Consider the following 19,546-nt stretch of genomic DNA (forward strand, 5'->3'; position numbering starts at 1 on the left):
TTGTCTGAGCACAAAAAGAAGTGCTCATGAGTCCATCTGGAGTCATATATGTCAGCCTGTACAGAATTTCCATAAACTGTATGGATTTTTCATCATTTTTATTACTTTTGGGTTATTATGAATTTTTGGCGCTCTGTGAGGCGAGCTTTCTTTCTGAGTGTGTGTGTGTGTGTGTGTGTGTGTGTGTGTGTGTGTGTGTGTAAATCTGAGTCACAACAGAGACGGTCAGAGATGACAGAGTCAGACTGTGCACAGTACCTGACTGAAGTATTACTACACAATAATACAAGCAGTATAAATGTAAGAATGCAAGTTCAAAACCCCAGATCAGCTCAATAATATTATTTACTGATATTATACATTTTAAATAGATTAACCCTAAATTATGATGTACAGTATTAATTTTGCAGTTGCAGCACAATGTCAAAAAAGAGCCGATTAAGAAAACAGAAACAGGAAACTTCAGCCTCAGGGTAGCAGCTCTGTTCTGTCCTGAATCAGGCCATTTAGCAGTAAGGAGGTAAGTATATAAGCAAGTAAAAGGCCTGCTACTGAGTGCAAATTATTAAATTACTGTTATTTTTATTATTTACTAAATACTTATGTGACTTTTTTTTGGGCTGATCACATGCCTAAGCCTATATGGGTTAGTCACGTACACTGGAACATTCTTGTTCTGTCATCCAACAGGCAGGGATTACTATCATAAACCATTTCCTGTGACTGACTAGTGAAACTGCAATGTTTTTTTTTTAATGATGTGCTATAAAAAAGTGAACATTTTACATTATTCTTCAGACTTACAGAATTACTGACATAATATCAACATATCAAGGAGTTTATGACTTACCTGCTTTTCTTTTCTTAAAGAAAAGACAGACAATAAAAAAATATAAAAAATTTAAAAAAAATGAATTGATTAAATATATAATTAATTAAACCAATGAAATGAATGCACATTTAATTAATTAGTTGTATAGTTAATTAATGAATTATTTCCAATTCAAATTAATTGTTGACATATTCAATTTTTACATTTACATTATATTTAATTCATTTTGGGATTGGAGGTCCTCTACAGAAAAATCACTTCCCACACCAGCTGAAGCTGTTATAGCTGCAAAGGGTGGGCCTATAAGTTAGACCTCAGTGTGCGAAAGGATTTGAGTAGGAATACAGTAATAAACATTTTTAATGGAAAAAAAAAAGACCAAACTTAGATATAAGGCATTTTGTTTTCACTTTAATTTATTGTACAGTTTAGTTGATGCTGTTTTGACTTGATGTAGAATGTATATCTTACCAGAACATGCTCTGGTTGGATATAGAGATCAATTTTTAAAACAAAGCCTGAATAATTTTCTGAACCAACCTTTATTTATCAACATTAGAAACATAAATATGAATCATGCCAGAAGCAAAGATTTTCCTTATTTTATGAGGCCATAATTATACAGACACTACGAGTTCTGAATGAGAGTCCACAACTACTGCTGGATGTAAATATGAAAAACAGAATATTTTAAAATAAACATTCATGTTTATTTCATTTCTTTGGTTTCAGGAGGAATATGAAGCTAAAGAGTTCCTAACATTTATCACTGCAAAGTGCATAACCTTAACCCATCAAACAAGATGTTCAAGTTTCAACAAAGACCTCCTAAATTATAAATACACATAAGATTTGTCTGTTGTTTACGTATTAAAAAATGACAAAATACACATTTATATATTTTTAAATCCATAGCTGTGATAGCATTTACAAATATAAATCGCTACATAGTAATCACAACAATCAAATAATCGTGTCAAAAAAAGAGATTGCTCCTGTTACCTGATTAGTATTGCAATATTTTTCAAAGGAAAAGCAACAACTTTATATTTCTTACATAAGTAAAACAAGCTGTTCCAAATGGCTTGTCAATATCCCACACCAGAACCACAGTGATCTGAAAAACTTATCATAACAGAGTATACATATCACTTACAAATCACTGAATTCAATCAACACATTAAATTAATATACTGTTATGATCCAGAATCATGTCTGTTGTTTTTGTGTTCGGCTCCTCCCATCACAGTATATGTTAGTATATGCTTTTCTCTCTCTTAACTCCAATTTAGTGTATTTGCTGAGAAAGCTGTTTGCTGAGTGGCTGATTTGAATTGGTTTCAGGATTGGTTGACTAGATGGACACCAGCCTCATAAACACCAGCTCCTGTGTTGCCTCCAAAATCAACAGCATCTTTGTTAGTAATTCTTGTGTGGGGACTCTGATCTGAAAGTCTGTTAGTGAGCAGCCCACCAGTTTTTGTAAATAGGTTTGTAAACAGATAATTGTAAATATTACACTGTATATGTCGAACACTGCAGCAGTAGTAGAAGTGAGAAGGCTTTTTGGTTTGGATTAGGAGCTTAGTTTAGACATTTGTCTATTGTTTGCTTTTATTTTGGTTAGGGAAGACTAGGGAACATTATACACCTTTTGTTTTGCATTTTCTCTACATTTTCTTGATAAAGCTAATACCAGCTGCTAGACTTGTCTCACTTCAGTGTCTTGGCTCACTTGCTGCATTATGAATGTCTCCCTCTTAGTTTTCATACTTAATATCATATGCAAGCGGTCCGTTAATGGCAAAACCAATGTAGAAAGACACTTTTTCTGTGCTAAAGCCACTTCTGATTCCACTTAACCGAGCTGGACGCACCAGGATCTTCTGTTGACCATAGTTTGCATACACTGCTCCTTGCTCAATAGTCCCACTGACCCGGTGGAGGCGGCTGATGATTGCTTTTTCCTTAAATATGTCTCCGTTCCACCAAAGTTGTGCCAAAGTATCACGAGGCATCTTTGGCAGAAAGCTCTCATCTAGTTTAGGTTTTGAAACAAGCCTCTTTAGTCCTTCCCCTTTTCCTAAGTATAAGCGGGCAATAGTGCTTCTCTTATTAAATAACTTGGACAGGTACTTGTGGGAAGACTTTCGAATGGCTGTGACATATGTCCCGATTTCTGTGTTTTCCTCTGTAGGACTTGGCCAGAATAAAAGCAGAGCCAGATAATAAGGATCTGGGAGATCCTGACATAGTCCTTTTTCCTGCAGAGTTTCTGAAAGTAGACCAGAAAGGAATCTGTAACTCTTGACATGTTTAGATTTTGGTTTCAAAAAGTAAAGAACAATGTTTGACAAGATGTAATTAATTTTCATTTGTGCATTTTGTTTTTGATTGCCAGTTTTCTGCAGAAATGCGTAGCATTCTGTGACCTTTTCAATCTTTTCAGCAGGCTTGTCCAAATGCTGAAGTATTCCTGAGAAAGTGTCTGCTTGGTTCTTTTCAAGAAACAGCTTTTGTTCCTGGACATCCAATTTCAAAGTGAGATTGGATTGATGTTCTTTTTCTTTTGTCATTTCTTCAGGTGTACTACAGAAAAGATGAACATACTTCTTAAAATGGTCACAGACTATTCGATGATTCATTGAGTCAAATTCACACACCCCTTTAATGTAGGCAAAGTAACAGTTAAGGATATCAAATATTTCTTTGACGTCAGACTTCAGTTTAACAAGAAACCTCTCGTGTTCGTTGATGATCTTGACATACCAATTGGTGATCTCATTGTCCTCATCACAAAGAGTGTTGAGCTTATTTCCCCTAAGAAAACTCTGCAGATACTTTTTCTTCATTGGGTTGTGTTCATCAAAGAAAGGCAACTTGCTCAGTATCTCAAAGACCATGAAAGCAATTTCTAGCATGCGCACATACCCATAAACATTGTATGACTTTCTGGGGTAGTCCTCTGAATCATCATCAGGTGGTTCTTCTTGTGGTTCATCTTCCTTATCTGCCAGCTGTTGGGCTCTTTTGAAAGCTTTCATACCATTGATGGCTATCTTAATGTTTGTGTCCAAGTCCTCTGGGTTGTGTGATTTCTCCTGCTTTTCTCTGTCCATGTTAGACTTTAAATTGCTTTTGTGAATTTGTCCGATTGTGTCAAAGGTGTAAGGATTTTCTTTAATGTCTTTGGCTTTTTCTGCCCACTTCAGAGCCTCTGGGTAGTCACGCTCATTGATGTACAAATATCTCGCCAATGCCTGAGGAATAGATGCACTTGTCACAAATCTGGATGAGGCTTTCACAAAGATTTCTTGGATGGTTTGTCTCCCCTGCTGGTTATGGATTTTGTGTACAAGAGGAGAAAATAGTTCTCTCTCATCTCCATCTTTTTTACGTTGCCTTTCAATCAACATTCGTTCAATTGAGCGCATCAGTCTGTTTTTAACAACGAAAGTACTGAATAACAGATCATAATGAAGCATCTGCATAGTAATTTCACTGACTTTCGTGTAGCAGCTTCTCTCCAACTCAGCCAGACAGGCAGATGCAATGGTCTGATGAAGTATCCGGAGGCCTTCGTATCCACCCGATTCTTGAATCCTGTCTATGATGAGAAGGTTTGAATACGGATTCATTCTTTCCAAAACACTGTCCTCTCTCCAGCGAATAAATTTCATCCCCAAAAAATCCTCACAGAGAGAGAGAGATATTTCTGATTCTTCCACGTAAGTGTTCAGTAAAGCTAGAAAGGCAAACAGCTCAGACTCCTTTTTGCTGAAATCAAAATTCTCCAGTGTGTTATGAGCAAGGTCATCTATGTATTTTTGGTCAAAATTGTTCTTCATGATCATGAAGCTGTAAAAGTTTTCAGGTTTGTCATGAGTTTCTTCAAGCTCTTTGAGTTTCTTTTCAAAATCTTTCTGCTCTTGTGGCGTCAAAGAAGCAGTTATGAACTGATTCTGTGTTTGATTGTGCTGTCTGTATTGCTGCTTTGGACTATGGGAACGAACACAGTTAAGGATGATAACTTTCCAGTTTTCTTCTACTGCAGCTTTACGTATGGAGATCACAAGATCGTAAGGATTATCCGTTTCTTTTGAATCAACTAAGAGCAGAACTGGAGATGGTTTCTCACTTTCAAGTTTCATTAGTTTAATAACTTGGATGGCAACTTCTGTTTTGGGTATGGAGTTGTCTTTCAGCACGGCACATCTGAATTCATGACGGAGGTCCCACATCACATGCATTGCTAAGGTGGTGCCGCCACAGCCAGGATGGTGAAACAGGTTGAGCAGAACACACATGTCGTTTGAATCTCTCCACTGAGATCTGATCAGCTTCATCACATTCTCATACTTGTCTCTCTTGATAAATGGCTTCTCTTTGTCTTTGTCACAGAAGTAGAAGTTCCACCATTTCACTTTGCCACCTCTGTAGAATTCTTCTTCAACACTGATTCTAAATTCATGAAACTCTGAACTGTTTTCATCATATACGCTTTCACATTGGTTCGTACACAAAACATCTAGAGCTGTCAATAAATCTTCATCCTTCTGTGTTAGGACAACAGTACTGGAACCAGAAGAGGGAAGTAGCCGTACAGATGACTGACTGAATGGTCCCATCGCCATTATGGTGCCATTGATCTCACTCAGGGTTAGTTCATTTATGGACAAATGCTCAATGTCAAAGTCACACTTCTCCTTGATCAGCTCCCTCCATTTCAGATATGTGCTCTGAGACTCACATACGCTGATGATGTTTTCCTCCTCAGTGTGCTTTATGAATGACTTGTAGATATCAAAGACTGGGTCTTTCTCAGTGTCCACAGGTGAAAGTAGGAGGAAGATGATCAGATATCTTCCACGGAGGAGAACTTCAGGGTTGCAGATGAATGAAACTACCTGTTCTACATCTTTACAGGATTTCCTGAGCCAGTTCTTATAATCCAGCGCCAAGTTTGAGTCACTGTTCAAGTCATGCCGGCCATTACAGAACACCCAGCTGGTCTGTTTGTAGAGGTTGAGGTTCTTTATCACTGACTCAGTCTGTCCTTGAAATTGTGGTGGTGTATGCAGGTTGGCCACCCTTGACTCTCTGTATGAGTGACACAATCCACCTGAGGCAGCAGAACTGTGGTCAAAGTCTAACACGCAGAACAGTTTCAACTTTGTCAGAAACTGAAGATAATGTAGTTGTTCTGGATTGCTCTTGTTTACAACAACAACAAATTTGTCATAGTTATCAAGTGAGTTTCCACCACAACTTAACAAAGTCTTCAGCTTTTCTCCCTGGTTTGCTTCTTTCCTCACAGATTCTTTTGATAGAGTCATCTGCATCAGCTGACCTGTATGAACAGAAAAATAAATCAAAGTAAAAAGAAAGTGTTAGAGTGTATGTTAAATGTTGCCATTGTGGTACTTAAATTTGTAAACCTTGTCCTACATGGCATGTTTAGATATTTTTCTGTTCCTCCACTGTCTCTAGGTGGGGGATGCAATAGCTACAAGTGTTTAACTGCAGGCACATTGCATGTGAGGTTCTAGGTGTCCTTTTTTAGTAAGGATGTTTTCTTCCTGCCCTTTATGGCCTCACCTATGCTTGTGTATGGTGAACCTTTAAAGGAATTAATCCATATACAGGATGAGGGGAGATGGCCCTTTGTGATCAGCAGGAAGTCACACATACACGCTCGCACATTCTCACTCACACACACACACACACACACACACACACACACACACACACACACACACACACAGTGCCTTAATTTTATGATGCACCACAGGTTTTTTTTGGTTTTTTTACAATGGGTGGTGCTTGTATTCACTGAATAAAAGGCTGCAGGGAAAGCGTTTTCTTTGAAGTTGGCTGAGAAACAGGTGAAGAGCGTTCAGCTCCAAGAGCCTGGTTCTAACCAGACTTCCCTTGCAAGTTAAAATGGATCGCTGTTTATCTTGCTTTGTTTATAGGTGATAAGTCTCTGAACCAGCAGGACCTGCAAGCGCAGACCCAAAAGAAAGCATAAACAGGATCACTCTGAAGGTTAACGGTTCAGCTTGATGTATTTTATATATTATTGTGATTTTCATAAAATCATAAGAGAAATAAAAATTAACGATATCTGTCACTCAAAACTTTGAATTTTCCAGTATATAGAATACAAGTATGTCCTGACAAGTACTTTCTATGGTAATTTAAACTGGGGCTGCAACAATTCAATGAGTAATTTGAATAATTTTATTATTAAAAATAAGACAAATTATTTGCTTTTAAAGTTTCCTTTTAATGCGCAGCTCTGTAGTGCTCAGTTGTCACCATGTAAATGCGAGTGTTTCACCCATATTTGGAACTTAAAATAGACCTGCAATGGAAACGTATCTAGGAGCAAAGTGTGAACAGAAAGTAGGACAACATTAAGCAGCCATCAGTTTTTAATCAAAAACACTGATGACTCAATAACAGCACCAAAGGGTCAACTTGGGAAAATAAATCTGTTCTGAATTTATTTTGGCCTTCAGACAATAATTCTGATTGCTACATTGCTGGACATAACAGACAACCAGAAATCCTGGATGACCACATAGGTGCGCTCACAGCTGACAGCCTGAGATGTGGCTTTCAGGACAGGGGATCAGAGTGCTCCTTGCTGGGCCAGGTCTGCACTCTAATAAAGGAATAAAGGCTGCAAAATGCACTTATGCAGAGAGAATCCAGGGACACCTCTGTGAGACAGGAAATACCAAGCGAATGTGACAGGGAGTAAAGGCACTGACAAATTACAAACCTAGACAGGGGGTCAAGAATGATGAGACTACTTCACCAGTGTGTGAATGTGTGTGTGAATGGGTGGATGACTGGTTGTGTAAAGCACGTTGGGGTCCTTAGGGACTAGTAAAAGCGCTATACAAATACAGGCCATTTACCATTTACTTTCCCAGACAGGCTGAATAACTAGTTTATTTTGCGACACCATGAAACAAACAATAGCGTAATATGAAACGGTAGACATTTTCATACCGTCATCCAACATATATTGTTATAGTACTTCTACAGGAGTGCAGTTGGTTATACTCTAAACCACATCCCAAAGCTCTCAGGAATTTATAGCTTATACCTAAGTTGCACATTTTATTATTTGAATGCATTCTTACTAGGAACAGGCTTCAGCCACTACATAACCATGAAATGAAGAGTTAGTTGATTCTTACTTACTTATTCTTTCTTCCAGCTGACGGGCAAGTTTCAGCTGATTTATCTCTTTTAGAGTTTGTATTGCGACCTGTGGAGCTTCCTTGCTTCCATAGTGGTCAGTCATTAATTTAGCAATATCCATGCTGTCCTTATCCTCCAGTTTACTCTGACAAATAGGTTTACGTTTGGATTCAGTGTGTAATCTTAAACGAAAAATAAATGTTTTAAGATCCACTTTCAAAAGGTCATCAAGGATGTTCTTGATCTCCACAGTAATCCTGGATGCATCGGGTGACACTGTGGTCTGCTGGAAGAAAGCAATATTTAAGAATCCAACAGCTTTATTGATTTTTATTTTTTCATTTTCATTTGTATAAAGCTATATTAATATGTATATAATATTTGATGTAGTGTGGTGTATAAATAATAACAGAAACTTTACCACAACAGTTCCTTTGTTCCAGACCCCTGTGTTCTGTGGCTTTGGTTGTTGAATTTCTTTTTTCTCTGAAGTTTTATCAAATGGTAACTGAATCTGTTTGGAGTCTTTTTCCACTATCCCATCTCTTTTGGATTCAGTGTTTTCATATGATTCTGGATGGTTTATTTCTTTGGCCTGAGCATTTCCTGGTTCAGTGGGTTTGGCAGCTTCTGTTTGGTCTGTAATAGGTTGCAGAGTTGGCTCCGGTTTCTGGTTCAGTTGTTTGAGTGCTGAAATAATTCTTACAGCAGGACCACCTTTTACATCTAGATCCACTAAATCTTGCTTCCTGAAGCAAACAAGGCAATCTCCAGACACATCTTCCTCTCTGAGTCGTTCTGCATATTTGCTGTATACATTCACATGCCGCTCTAACCACTGCCTCACCTGCTCTTTGGTCCATTTTTCCACATATTCTGGGAACTCTGATTGATGCTTACATGCTTTTTTCAGACTTTCCAGATAAGCTGTGATTTTCACAGCAGGACCGTGTTTTATTCCCAATTCCAAAATGTCTTGTTTATCAAAGGAAACTAAACATGCCCCCGACACTTCCTCTTCAGTAAATCTGTCTGCACAACTCTGTTGAACTTTGACCTCTGCCGTCAGCCACTGGTGAACATCCTCTGTGGTCCATTTTTCAATCAGAGGTGGTTTTCTTGTTGTTGACTGGTTCATTTTGGATCACCTAAATTTGAGAAAAAAAACCACATCATCTCTATGTGTCCATATTTCACTCCTTCATGGCTCAATATTCCACCCGTTCCAGCCTGCAGCAATTATTTATCTTTTATCCAAGTACAGTCTGTTAGCTGCTACGTTAATAATAATAATAAAAAATGGCTGATGTGGCTATCAGATAACTAATAATAATTAAATGGCAAATATTAATGTGTGCACTGGCTATTCTTTTTTACTTTGTCTTTGCATATTATTTAGAATGTTAGTTTGTTTTAATAGCTTTCTCTTAAACATGTGGGTTGAGAGAGTTTTTGTTCTCCTTGTTGCCATGGAACTGTTACTTTTATTGAGGAATTGGACCTCAGTGCAGCAGCTACACAATGCAGGTGTTCTTTAATCCAGAGATCAGCTGATTAGCCTGGTCCTGGCTGGCTTGTCAGCCAGACTGATGGATGTAGAGGTGAGGGACACAGGAGGAGAAAGAGGGAGAGTGTGAGACAGCGGAGGCTTGAAGAGAGAAGGTACAAACAAACGAATAGTTATGTCTATAACTTCTGTTCCCTGAAGGAGAGGAACGAGGTACAACACATAAGTATGGGACATATATACACGCAGAACAGAGCAGCCACCGAACCAGAATTGGATCACCACATCCTTAGTGAGTGGTAGACCCAGCAGAAAGGACAGTATGAGCCAAGGGAGGCTGTAACGTCCAACCGATAAGACCGCACAAAAGTGTGCGGTGATGCCCAACTAGCTGCCGCATAAATCTGACAACACAAATGATGTTGTGCAGTGTAGATGATATAAGTTGCCATGCCTTTGCCATTTGATTTTGAGGAACATTGTTTCTGAAGTATTCCACAATCTTTGTACACACTCTCTGGGGAGAGTCTCTGCCCATCTTTAATTCTGAGAGACTCTGCCTCTCCAAGACATTCCTTTTATAGCTAATCACATTACAGACCTGATATCAATTAATTTCAATTACTTGCTAAATGTTCTTCCAACTGAATCTTTTTAACTTTGTTGCTTTTTCAACCATCTGTAGGAAGCATAAAATTAGGAAATTTCTCAGTTTAAACATGTTATTGTATCTATGTTCTGGTGTGAATAAAATATTGGCTCATATGATTTGAAAGTCTTAGTTTTCATTTTGTTAAAATTTAAAGAATGTCTCAACTTTTCTGGAATTTGGGTTGTACACTATAAAATTTGTCTCTGTGCAAAAGTTTGCAATTAATCAAGCCCCACAAATTAAACGACAAGAAGACCACAGTGCATTGAAACAGGAACAGGAAGTAATACGATGCTGCAGTAATGCTGTCTATTTGCCTCAGAAGTCCAAGGTTGGAGCTGGGAGTGCCATCACTCGAGTTGATAATGTTCCAACAGTAAAGCTGGAAAAGCAAGGTTTAACTACCACATGAAAACCATACCCTCCACTGAGTGTTGTACCCTTCTGTCCTGTTGTGTACCAGTATAAATACTGTGCCTTTTCAGTGGTTCAGGGTCGGCTTATCTTATTTATCTTTCTTTTAATTTTTACCACACATTTATGTTTTATCTTTTATACTACAAAGATATGCATTGATAGTAGAATTATACACACTGACACTAACAGACAGAGAGAATTTGTAGGGGGGGGGGTTCTAATACCTGCAAGAAAACAAAGCTATAAATATGGCGTGTTTGTTAGAGGGAAGCATCCCCCCCCCTGGTGTCTCATAATAAAAGTGTTTACTGCTTGGGTGTGGCATTCTTGTCTCTCCAGTCCCTTTACAGACAGCTTAAAAACTAAGTTGAAATTCTAACTGTGTGATAATAAATTTTCAAGATTTAAACTTTGAGCATATTCGTCTTCTCTCTCATACAAAGAACCCAACAATAGTCTGGTCAGTGCTCAGCATATGGCTCATTTAGTGAGTTTTATCTTGGATTGTAATGTTGGAGTTGTAGGGGCTTCTTGGACTTTTTAGATTGGAAGTCCGACCTAAGGGAGTATTTTCAACAAGCACTCTTGAGTGTACTTGGCTGAGATTAATGTTAAACTTCATAATTGGATTTTTTCGTTTACTTTAATGTCTTACTGGAGCTGTCGGTATATTTTTAATTGAATATTTAGTTTGAACCTTAGTTCAGGTTAGTATATTTTGTAGAAATGTGTTATACTAGTTTTAAAAAAAACTCAGATTTGATTAAAACTAACTTCGAAGATTTTTTTAATCCAGGGAGAAAAGCAAGAGCATTTTCAGCATTTTTGGACCAGCAATGAATCAAGCTCATTGTGGATAAACCTGTTCCCCGTTAGCAGTCAACCATTTCACAAACTGCACAAATCTTTTAATTCACTTGTCATGTTTTTGTTATCAATATATTTTACAAACATGGTTATACAGAATATGATGCTGGACATTAAACAGAATTTAGTATTTAAAATGGGTTCAAACGTAAACATCTAGCAGTAATATCGATCTATACAATAAAGATGAAATTTTTGTGCAGAGTATTTTACTTTTTGTTCATTTATTTATAATTTTCCAGTTATACAGTTTTATATGTAGTGGGGCGTTTTCAAAGTGTTTTATTGCTTCTTTTACTAAAGGAATGGTTCTAAAAAAAATCCTCCACCACTCCTCATTACTAATAGGAAATATTTTTTTGCAATACGGTATATTTATTTAACAATACAAGTAGTACAAGTAATATTATTTAATTATTCTTCAGCCAGGAATGAATACAGAAAGGTGAAGATATGGATGTTGAAGGATCCTCTCTGCTTGCCTTTCTGTAAAAGTCACTGAACACCAAGGGATTAAATTATGTATTTTTTTAATACTTCTTAAAACGTATCATAAATACAGACTGTCTATTGTAATTTTCAGAATTGTAAAAGATAAAAATAAAATCATTTTCAAATCTGAACGCTTTGTTTGTGTTCAACAAGCAGAATGAGCTGCATGCATGCATGTCGTTATTAAAACAGGTGAAGTCTGTCTTTCAGTCATGTAGGGACTGCTGTTGCTCAACAGTATTATGCTTGACACTATGAGACACTATGAAACACATCACATAAATATTAGGGGTGGGGGAAAAAATCGATACTGTGTAGTATCGTGATATTTTGTTTTCTAATAATGTATCGATACAGGGACAGCAGAAATCGATATTTTATTACAAAAAAAGTTTTTGTGGACTGGAACATGCTCTGACTTCAGAGCATGTTGGTCAGCTCTTTTTTCTGAGCAAGAATCCTGACATTCCTTCACTGTCCAAATGTGTTTAACTTGTTTTTTGGCAGCAATAAACATGACAGTTTACTTATTTTAATTTAAGACATGTTTTATTTAATTTAATTTAATTAAGTTTAAAACTTTTTTATTTAATGTAAAATTATATTTTGTTTTAATTTACTTTCAAATTCTTCAGTTGCTGAATCGGCTGCATAGTTTTCATAAATTGCATAGTTCAGAATAGCTATAATTGTACCAGATGGTTGCATTCAGTTAAGTTGGACTAGACTGTAATACAAACCGTTCAGTTTGTCAACAATAAAACTGACTGAAATGAGAGAAAGACTGAGTGCGAGACTTTGATATTAGATAAAATGAATATTGATAAAGTTTACCTTTATGTACAGAATCTGAATATCACAAAATATTTTTAAAAATTGCAATAATATCGTATCGTGCGTTAAGTATTGTGATAATATCGTATCGTGGGATGTATGTTGATTCCCACCTCTAATAAATATCTGGATGTTGGAAGACAATTAATAAAGGTCATGAATAAGACTAAAGATATGGAGGTGTTCTTTAGATCTACAGATGAAATTCATATAATTGTAGTTGGCAGCTTTAGAATTAAAATATAGTTTCTACATCAGAAACCTATTTCAGTATAGTAGTTTCCAGTTCTTAACCAGTTCTAAGTTGACAATGTAAATTAATGCACAAGTCAGTCTAGAGTAAACTGAAATTTTCCCAAATTGTTTTGCCAAAGTCCTTAGAATACATTTTTTTTAAATAAAAACAAGCAAGCAAGCAAGCAAACAAACAAACAAAGGAAAAAACAAACAAAGAAAAACCCGTGGGAATTAGATTTATCGAGCAGCCATTGTAAAAGGGTAGTGAGTAAAGAAAAAACTGGAGCTGAGCTGTGTTCTCGGAAACTGAAAGTGAACTGGGCAAGTTCGAACTTGTTTGCACCAAGTTTGCATATACAAATGACTAAATGTAGCCTACTTGGTATTGAAAAACTCCCCAAGTGAACAATATTTCGGTGTTGATTTACCGTTTCAGTGTGTTTAAAGACTTTCCTTTAGAATCTAATATAAGAAACTTTGGAAGTTCAGCTGTATGTCGGATCTGGCTGGAATGCTGCTGTCAGCATAACATTTGCACAGCCCCTCCCTAATAATAAGACAATCCGTCGAGTCGTAGCTCGGTTTAAAGTTAAAGAGCACACGCTCACATTAAAAACGATACTTTTAACAATTTCTAAACATTAAAACTTTGCACAATCATATCTACTAACTCATTCTTGAATGATTCTCTTTGCCTCTTGTTGCATCTTCAAAAAATAAAAATACAATAACTGAGCCTTACACCGGGGTATCGTTGCACTGGTTTACTGAACCTTACTTTCAGGGCATGTACAGAACATGAGCATCCATTTTCTACTGCCTCCTACAGGACACACTCTTCTTCCACTTCCTTACACATTAATGTAACACAGAACTAATACTGCCTCTCCTGGCATTACCATTGTAACAACACATTCATTCTGTTTCTTTCAGAAGATTAACAGGAACTTAGGATGTAGGTATCTATGAATAATAACTATTATGTATACTCATATTTATATAACCACTTATTTCTTGCGATACCACATCTCCTCCCCCCTTAAGTCAACAACTCCCTTGACTTACAAAATAACTGTTTATCTAAAGAATGCTTAACAAACAATCAACATGTAATTAAGGTAACCATACAACTGTACATAGGTTTCCATGTTTCTCTTTTTTTTTTTTAACTAGGAAGGTACGTCCTTCCTGTGAGATCAGAGCGCATTGTTGCTCTATTTCTGGAAGATCTCACACTACCTAACAAAGTCCTTTAAAGTCTCTGGTGGACGTCTCTCTCTCTGGGAACGTCGCAACACGGGTGTCCCTGAGGAGTCTCCGGGAGCTGGAGTCTCCGGAGCATAAGGCAACTCCATTGCCGGAGGTTGTGGCGATGTGTCCAACTCTGATGGCCAGCAGCACTCAGGCACTGATTCTTTGTCAAGCAATGGCTCCACCTCCCTGTCTGGTGTACTGGGAACAGTGTCAGCCACTCTTGCTCTCACCTGATCCACATGCCGCTTCACAGTTTGACCTGATCCAATGGTAACAATGTAAGACACTGGACCCGATGCTCTCACAATGACTGCGGGAATCCACTTCGGGCCATAGGAGTAGTTTCTGATGAAGACCTTGTCTCCTGGTGTGAAACTTCTCAGTCTTTTCTTGGTGTCATGATTTTCTTTCTGTTTCGATTGTTTGTGCTGCACTTTTGTTTTCACATCAGGCATGAGCAAGTCCAAAACTGATCTGAGTCTCCGTGACATCATCAACTCTGCAGGTGATAAACCAGTAGTGGCATGCGGTGTGATGCGATAACTGAACAGAAATCGGGACAGTCTGGTTTGCAAGGTATCACCTTTGACTTTCTTCATCCCCTCCTTAAAGGTCTGGACCGCCCTCTCAGCCAGCCCATTTGAAGAAGGGTGGAAAGGTGCTGATCTTACATGGTCAATTCCATTCTGCTTCATGAATGACTCAAATTCAGCACTTGTGAAGCATGTTCCGTTGTCTGAAACTAACATTTTAGGTAGTCCAAACACACTGAAACTCTGGCGCAGTTTCTCTATAGTTACCTGTGATGTAGAGGATTTCACAGGGTAAATGTCCATCCACTTGGAATGAGCATCCACAATGATTAGAAACATCTCCCCGAGGAAAGGCCCTGCATAGTCCACATGGATTCTGGACCATGGTGACTCCGGCCACTCCCAAGGGTGTAATGGTGCAGTAGGTGGTGACTTGGAGTGTTTCTGACACTCCTCACATGCCTGCACTTCTCTTTCAATGTTCTCATCCATCCCTGGCCACCATACATACGACCTTGCCAAGCCTTTCATCTTCGACATGCCTGTATGAGTCTGGTGCAGGAGTTTCAATATTTTGTCTCGGCCTTTGGTGGGAATAATTACTCGGGCTCCCCAGAGCACGCAACCATCCCTCACACTCAGTTCCAGCTTTCTCTGTCGATACGGCTTTAAACAGGTGTCGGTCTCAGTTGGCCAGGCTTTTAAGGTGTACTCGTGAACTTGCGACAACAAGACATCCTTAGCTGTCCATCGTTTGATCTGTGCAGTGTCCACTAATGTGTCATCCAGTACATCCATCATCAAAACCTGCTCAGCCATCTCTCGCTCAGGTGCTGAGTCTGGTACCGGCAACCGGCTGAGCGCATCCGCGTTTTCATGATGTTTTCCTGGCTTGTACCTGATGTTGTACTCGTAAGCACTCAATGTCACGGCCCATCTTTGTACTCTTGGTGAGCCCATCTGAGGTATAGGCTTCTTTTCATTGAACAGTGAGATTAGGGGTTTATGATCTGTGTAAATCGTGAAAACTCGGCCATACAAGTATTTGTGAAATTTCTTGATGCCAAATATCACAGCTAGACCTTCTTTGTCAAGCTGAGAATACTTTTTCTCAGCAGGAGAGAGTGTGCGTGACATGAACCCCAAAGGTCTCTCGCTTCCATCCTCCATCTTATGTGACAATACGGCGCCTACGCCATATGGGGATGCATCACATGAGAGAACCAACTCACGGTCAGCAGAATAATGAACTAACACCTCTGCTGAGTTCAACAGGTTCTTAGATTTCTGGAATGCTTCCTCTTGTCTCTTTTGCCATGTCCACCGTACCTCGTGTCTCAAAAGTTCATGTAAGGGTGCCAACCGGGTTGCCAGGTTTGGAAGGAATTTGTTGTAGTAATTTAGCAAACCTAAGTATGCTTTCAGTTCAGTGACATTTGTGGGGGTAGGTGCGTCCATGATTGCTTTAACTTTCTTTTCCACTGGGTGGAGCCCCTGGGCGTCCACTATGTGCCCCAAGTACTCCACTTTCTCTTGCATGAAGGCACACTTGCACCTCTTTAACCTCAACCCAGCTTCCTCCAACCGGGTCAACACCTCATCCAGGTTCTGTAGATGGCTTACTTCATCCACTCCAGTCACTAAGATGTCATCTAAATACACTGCTACATGAGGTATCCCCTTCAAAAGACTTTCCATGGTCCTCTGGAATATTGCTGGAGCAGAGGCCACTCCAAAAGGCAATCTGTTATACGTGAACAGCCCCCGAGATGTGTTTACTGTCACGTACTTTTTCGATTCGTCATCCAAGAGGATTTGCTGGTAAGCGTGGCTCATGTCTAATTTTGAGAACTGCTTACCCCCGGACAGTGTGGCAAACAAGTCCTCCATTCTGGGTATGGGGTACTGCTCCAGTGAAGCCACGGTATTTACAGTAAGCTTGTAATCCCCACACAGTCTTATTGTCCCTGTGGGCTTCAGGAGTGGCACTACTGGTGCCGCCCATTCAGCATATTTCACTGGCGAGATGATGCCTTCTTTCAACAGTCGGTCTATTTCCTCGTCGACTTTTGCTCGCATAGCAAAGGGGACAGAACGCGGACGGAAGAAGCGTGGGGTGGCATCACTTTTCACATGAATAGCAGCTTTCATTCCTTTCAGGGTGCCCAACTCCTCTTTGAACACATTTTCATGTTTACTTAACACTTGCTGAAGTGTTTTCTCTGTTGTTTTGACTTGGTGCAGCTTTCTGTTGTTAGGACTGTTTTTCACTTCACCCCAGTCCAATTTAATTTCCTCGAGCCAAGCTCGACCTAGCAAGCTGGGGCCGTTGCCTTCGACCACCACCAGGGGCAGATGTTTTTTCTGCTGCTTGTATTTGACGCTGACTCGTGTTGCACCAATCACCTTAACAGGATCCCCTGTATAAGTTTCGAGCTTGATTTTGATGGGCTGCAGGCTGGGGGGCTTGCTGTCTTTCCCTGTTTCTCTGAATGTTGCTTCGTTCATGACTGTTAGGCAACATCCAGTGTCTATTTCAAAGTTCACCTTTTTTCCATCAATTTGCATATCCACAGTGTAGGGGTCTACTCTTCTTAAGTGTACCGCACTGCCACACCCTAACTTGAACAGTTTTCTTTTGTGCCCTTGACTGCACTTGACACAGTTCAACATAAAAGAGTCATCTTCAGAGCTATCAGTTTTGTTGTTATCTGCTTTCTCGCCCACATTGTGAGTACTGTAGTGTGAACTCTGCTTTTTTTCTTTCTTTACATATGTCGATCCATACTTTTTCTGGTTCAGTTTAGTCTTGCTTTTACAAGCTCTAGCTATGTGTCCCATTTTACCACAAGCATGACATTTTTCTTGTTTGTACTTACAGTCTGCTGCTGTGTGCTTGGTTCCTTTGCAACGATAACACTCTTTATTTTCTGCTTTAAAGGTACGACTCTCCTGTTGTCCTCTAGCGAGACTGAAACATTTTGCTGACACCCCTGAGGTCTGCAGATCCTGTGCATTTTTATTTGCAGTCTCCATGGCTACTGCAATTGACAGAGCCTTGTCAAAAGTGAGATCTATTTCTGACAAGAGACGTCTCTGAATTCGGTCATCCTTAATTCCGCAGACGATCCTATCTCTCAACATCTGTTGTAACGTGTTGCCATAGTTACAATCCTGTGCCAGGCGACGCAGCTCCGCTACATATTCCATGACGGTTTCATTCGGCTTGCGGGAGCGAGAGTCGAACTTATACCTTTGCACAATTTCACTGGGCTTCGGATCGAAGTGATTTTTCATCAGAAGCACCAGCTCTTGGAAGGTTTTGTCTTTGGGCTTGGCCGGGCTGAGAAGGTTTCGCATCAAGCTGTACGTCGCTGCTCCGACGACACTTATTAATATCGCTCTTTGTTTCTCTGCATCGTCGATCCCGTTAGCTGCGAAAAACTGCTCGAGTATTTCCGTGTACTCATCCCAAGTCTGATTCTTTGGATCGAACGCTACTAGCGTACCAATTGTAGCCATTTCCGCTTCGAGGTCACTGCCTTCTATTTCCAGCCGAAAACTTTTGCATTCTTTGAAAAGCTAGCCAAACCTGTAGCCGACTCCATCACTTTATTTTCTTCTCTTTTCTTTCAGTCCGATCGCCCAAACTCCTTCCCCCTAAACGTCCTCGTCGCCAAAAAGATGTTGCATCTTCAAAAAATAAAAATACAATAACTGAGCCTTACACCGGGGTATCGTTGCACTGGTTTACTGAACCTTACTTTCAGGGCATGTACAGAACATGAGCATCCATTTTCTACTGCCTCCTACAGGACACACTCTTCTTCCACTTCCTTACACATTAATGTAACACAGAACTAATACTGCCTCTCCTGGCATTACCATTGTAACAACACATTCATTCTGTTTCTTTCAGAAGATTAACAGGAACTTAGGATGTAGGTATCTATGAATAATAACTATTATGTATACTCATATTTATATAACCACTTATTTCTTGCGATACCACATCTCTACTTAAACATTTAGCCGATTTACAGGAACATAGAAAAAAGAAAAACATTCATAAACAAAATTCTCACCTCAGGCTTCGTTTTGGCAGTCGACTTAGTGAATATGAAATATGATGGCGTCTACTGTGTGCACAAATATAGGTGCACGGTCATTATAACGGAGGTACTATGTAGCCTACATTCTGTTTTCCTTCAAATGGTCAAAGCGTCTGCGTGAAAGAGCTTCCTTTCACAGGAAGTCATGTGAGGTGCAGTTTCAAATCATAGTCGCACCCACCCACAGGTGGTTTAACTTGGTTTTGTTTTAGCAATGTGTGTGCGCATTTTGGTCTGCGTGGAAATAAATGTGTACATGTTGAAATCCATTTGTGTGTAACCAGATTTGTAAATGTGTCAAATCTGTGAGCATGCGTGGATATTAATGGCTGAAAAGTCTTAAATCTTAGCCTGAAAACACACTGCGTTCCAAATTATTATGTAAATAATATAGTTGATACAAATGGCAGTCTGTATAATTTTCAAGTCATCAGCCATTAGAGCACAATTCAAATTGCATTATTCAAAACCTCCCAATGATATCTACGTTTTTGCAAAAAAGAAAAAAAAAAACTCAAAATGCACTGTTCCAAATTATTATGCACAACAGAGTTTAAAAACATTTTATTGGTTGTAAAGAATTGAAAGCTG

The 19,546-nt window shown here is 39.0% G+C and overlaps 1 protein-coding gene across 1 annotated transcript; it reads right to left on the reverse strand.

The window, feature by feature from the left end:
- Positions 1-1,233: 1,233 nt before the first annotated feature.
- On the reverse strand, positions 1,234-19,057 carry LOC147301324 (sterile alpha motif domain-containing protein 9-like). The gene is made up of 4 exons (XM_086281638.1): positions 18,929-19,057; positions 8,472-9,198; positions 8,051-8,336; positions 1,234-6,182 (listed from the first exon to the last, which is right to left on the reverse strand). Exons 2-4 carry the CDS (start codon positions 9,186-9,188, stop codon positions 2,593-2,595), a joined length of 4,593 nt encoding a protein of 1,530 aa, XP_086137764.1. The 5' UTR covers positions 9,189-9,198; positions 18,929-19,057; the 3' UTR covers positions 1,234-2,592.
- Positions 19,058-19,546: the final 489 nt, after the last annotated feature.

This window comes from Aulonocara sp. 'chitande type north' Nkhata Bay, linkage group LG23 (assembly GCF_057382095.1).
Source record: "Aulonocara sp. 'chitande type north' Nkhata Bay isolate Kocher_YH1m ecotype deep benthic linkage group LG23, A_spYH_male_GT1.1, whole genome shotgun sequence".
NCBI lineage: Eukaryota > Metazoa > Chordata > Actinopteri > Cichliformes > Cichlidae > Aulonocara > Aulonocara sp. 'chitande type north' Nkhata Bay.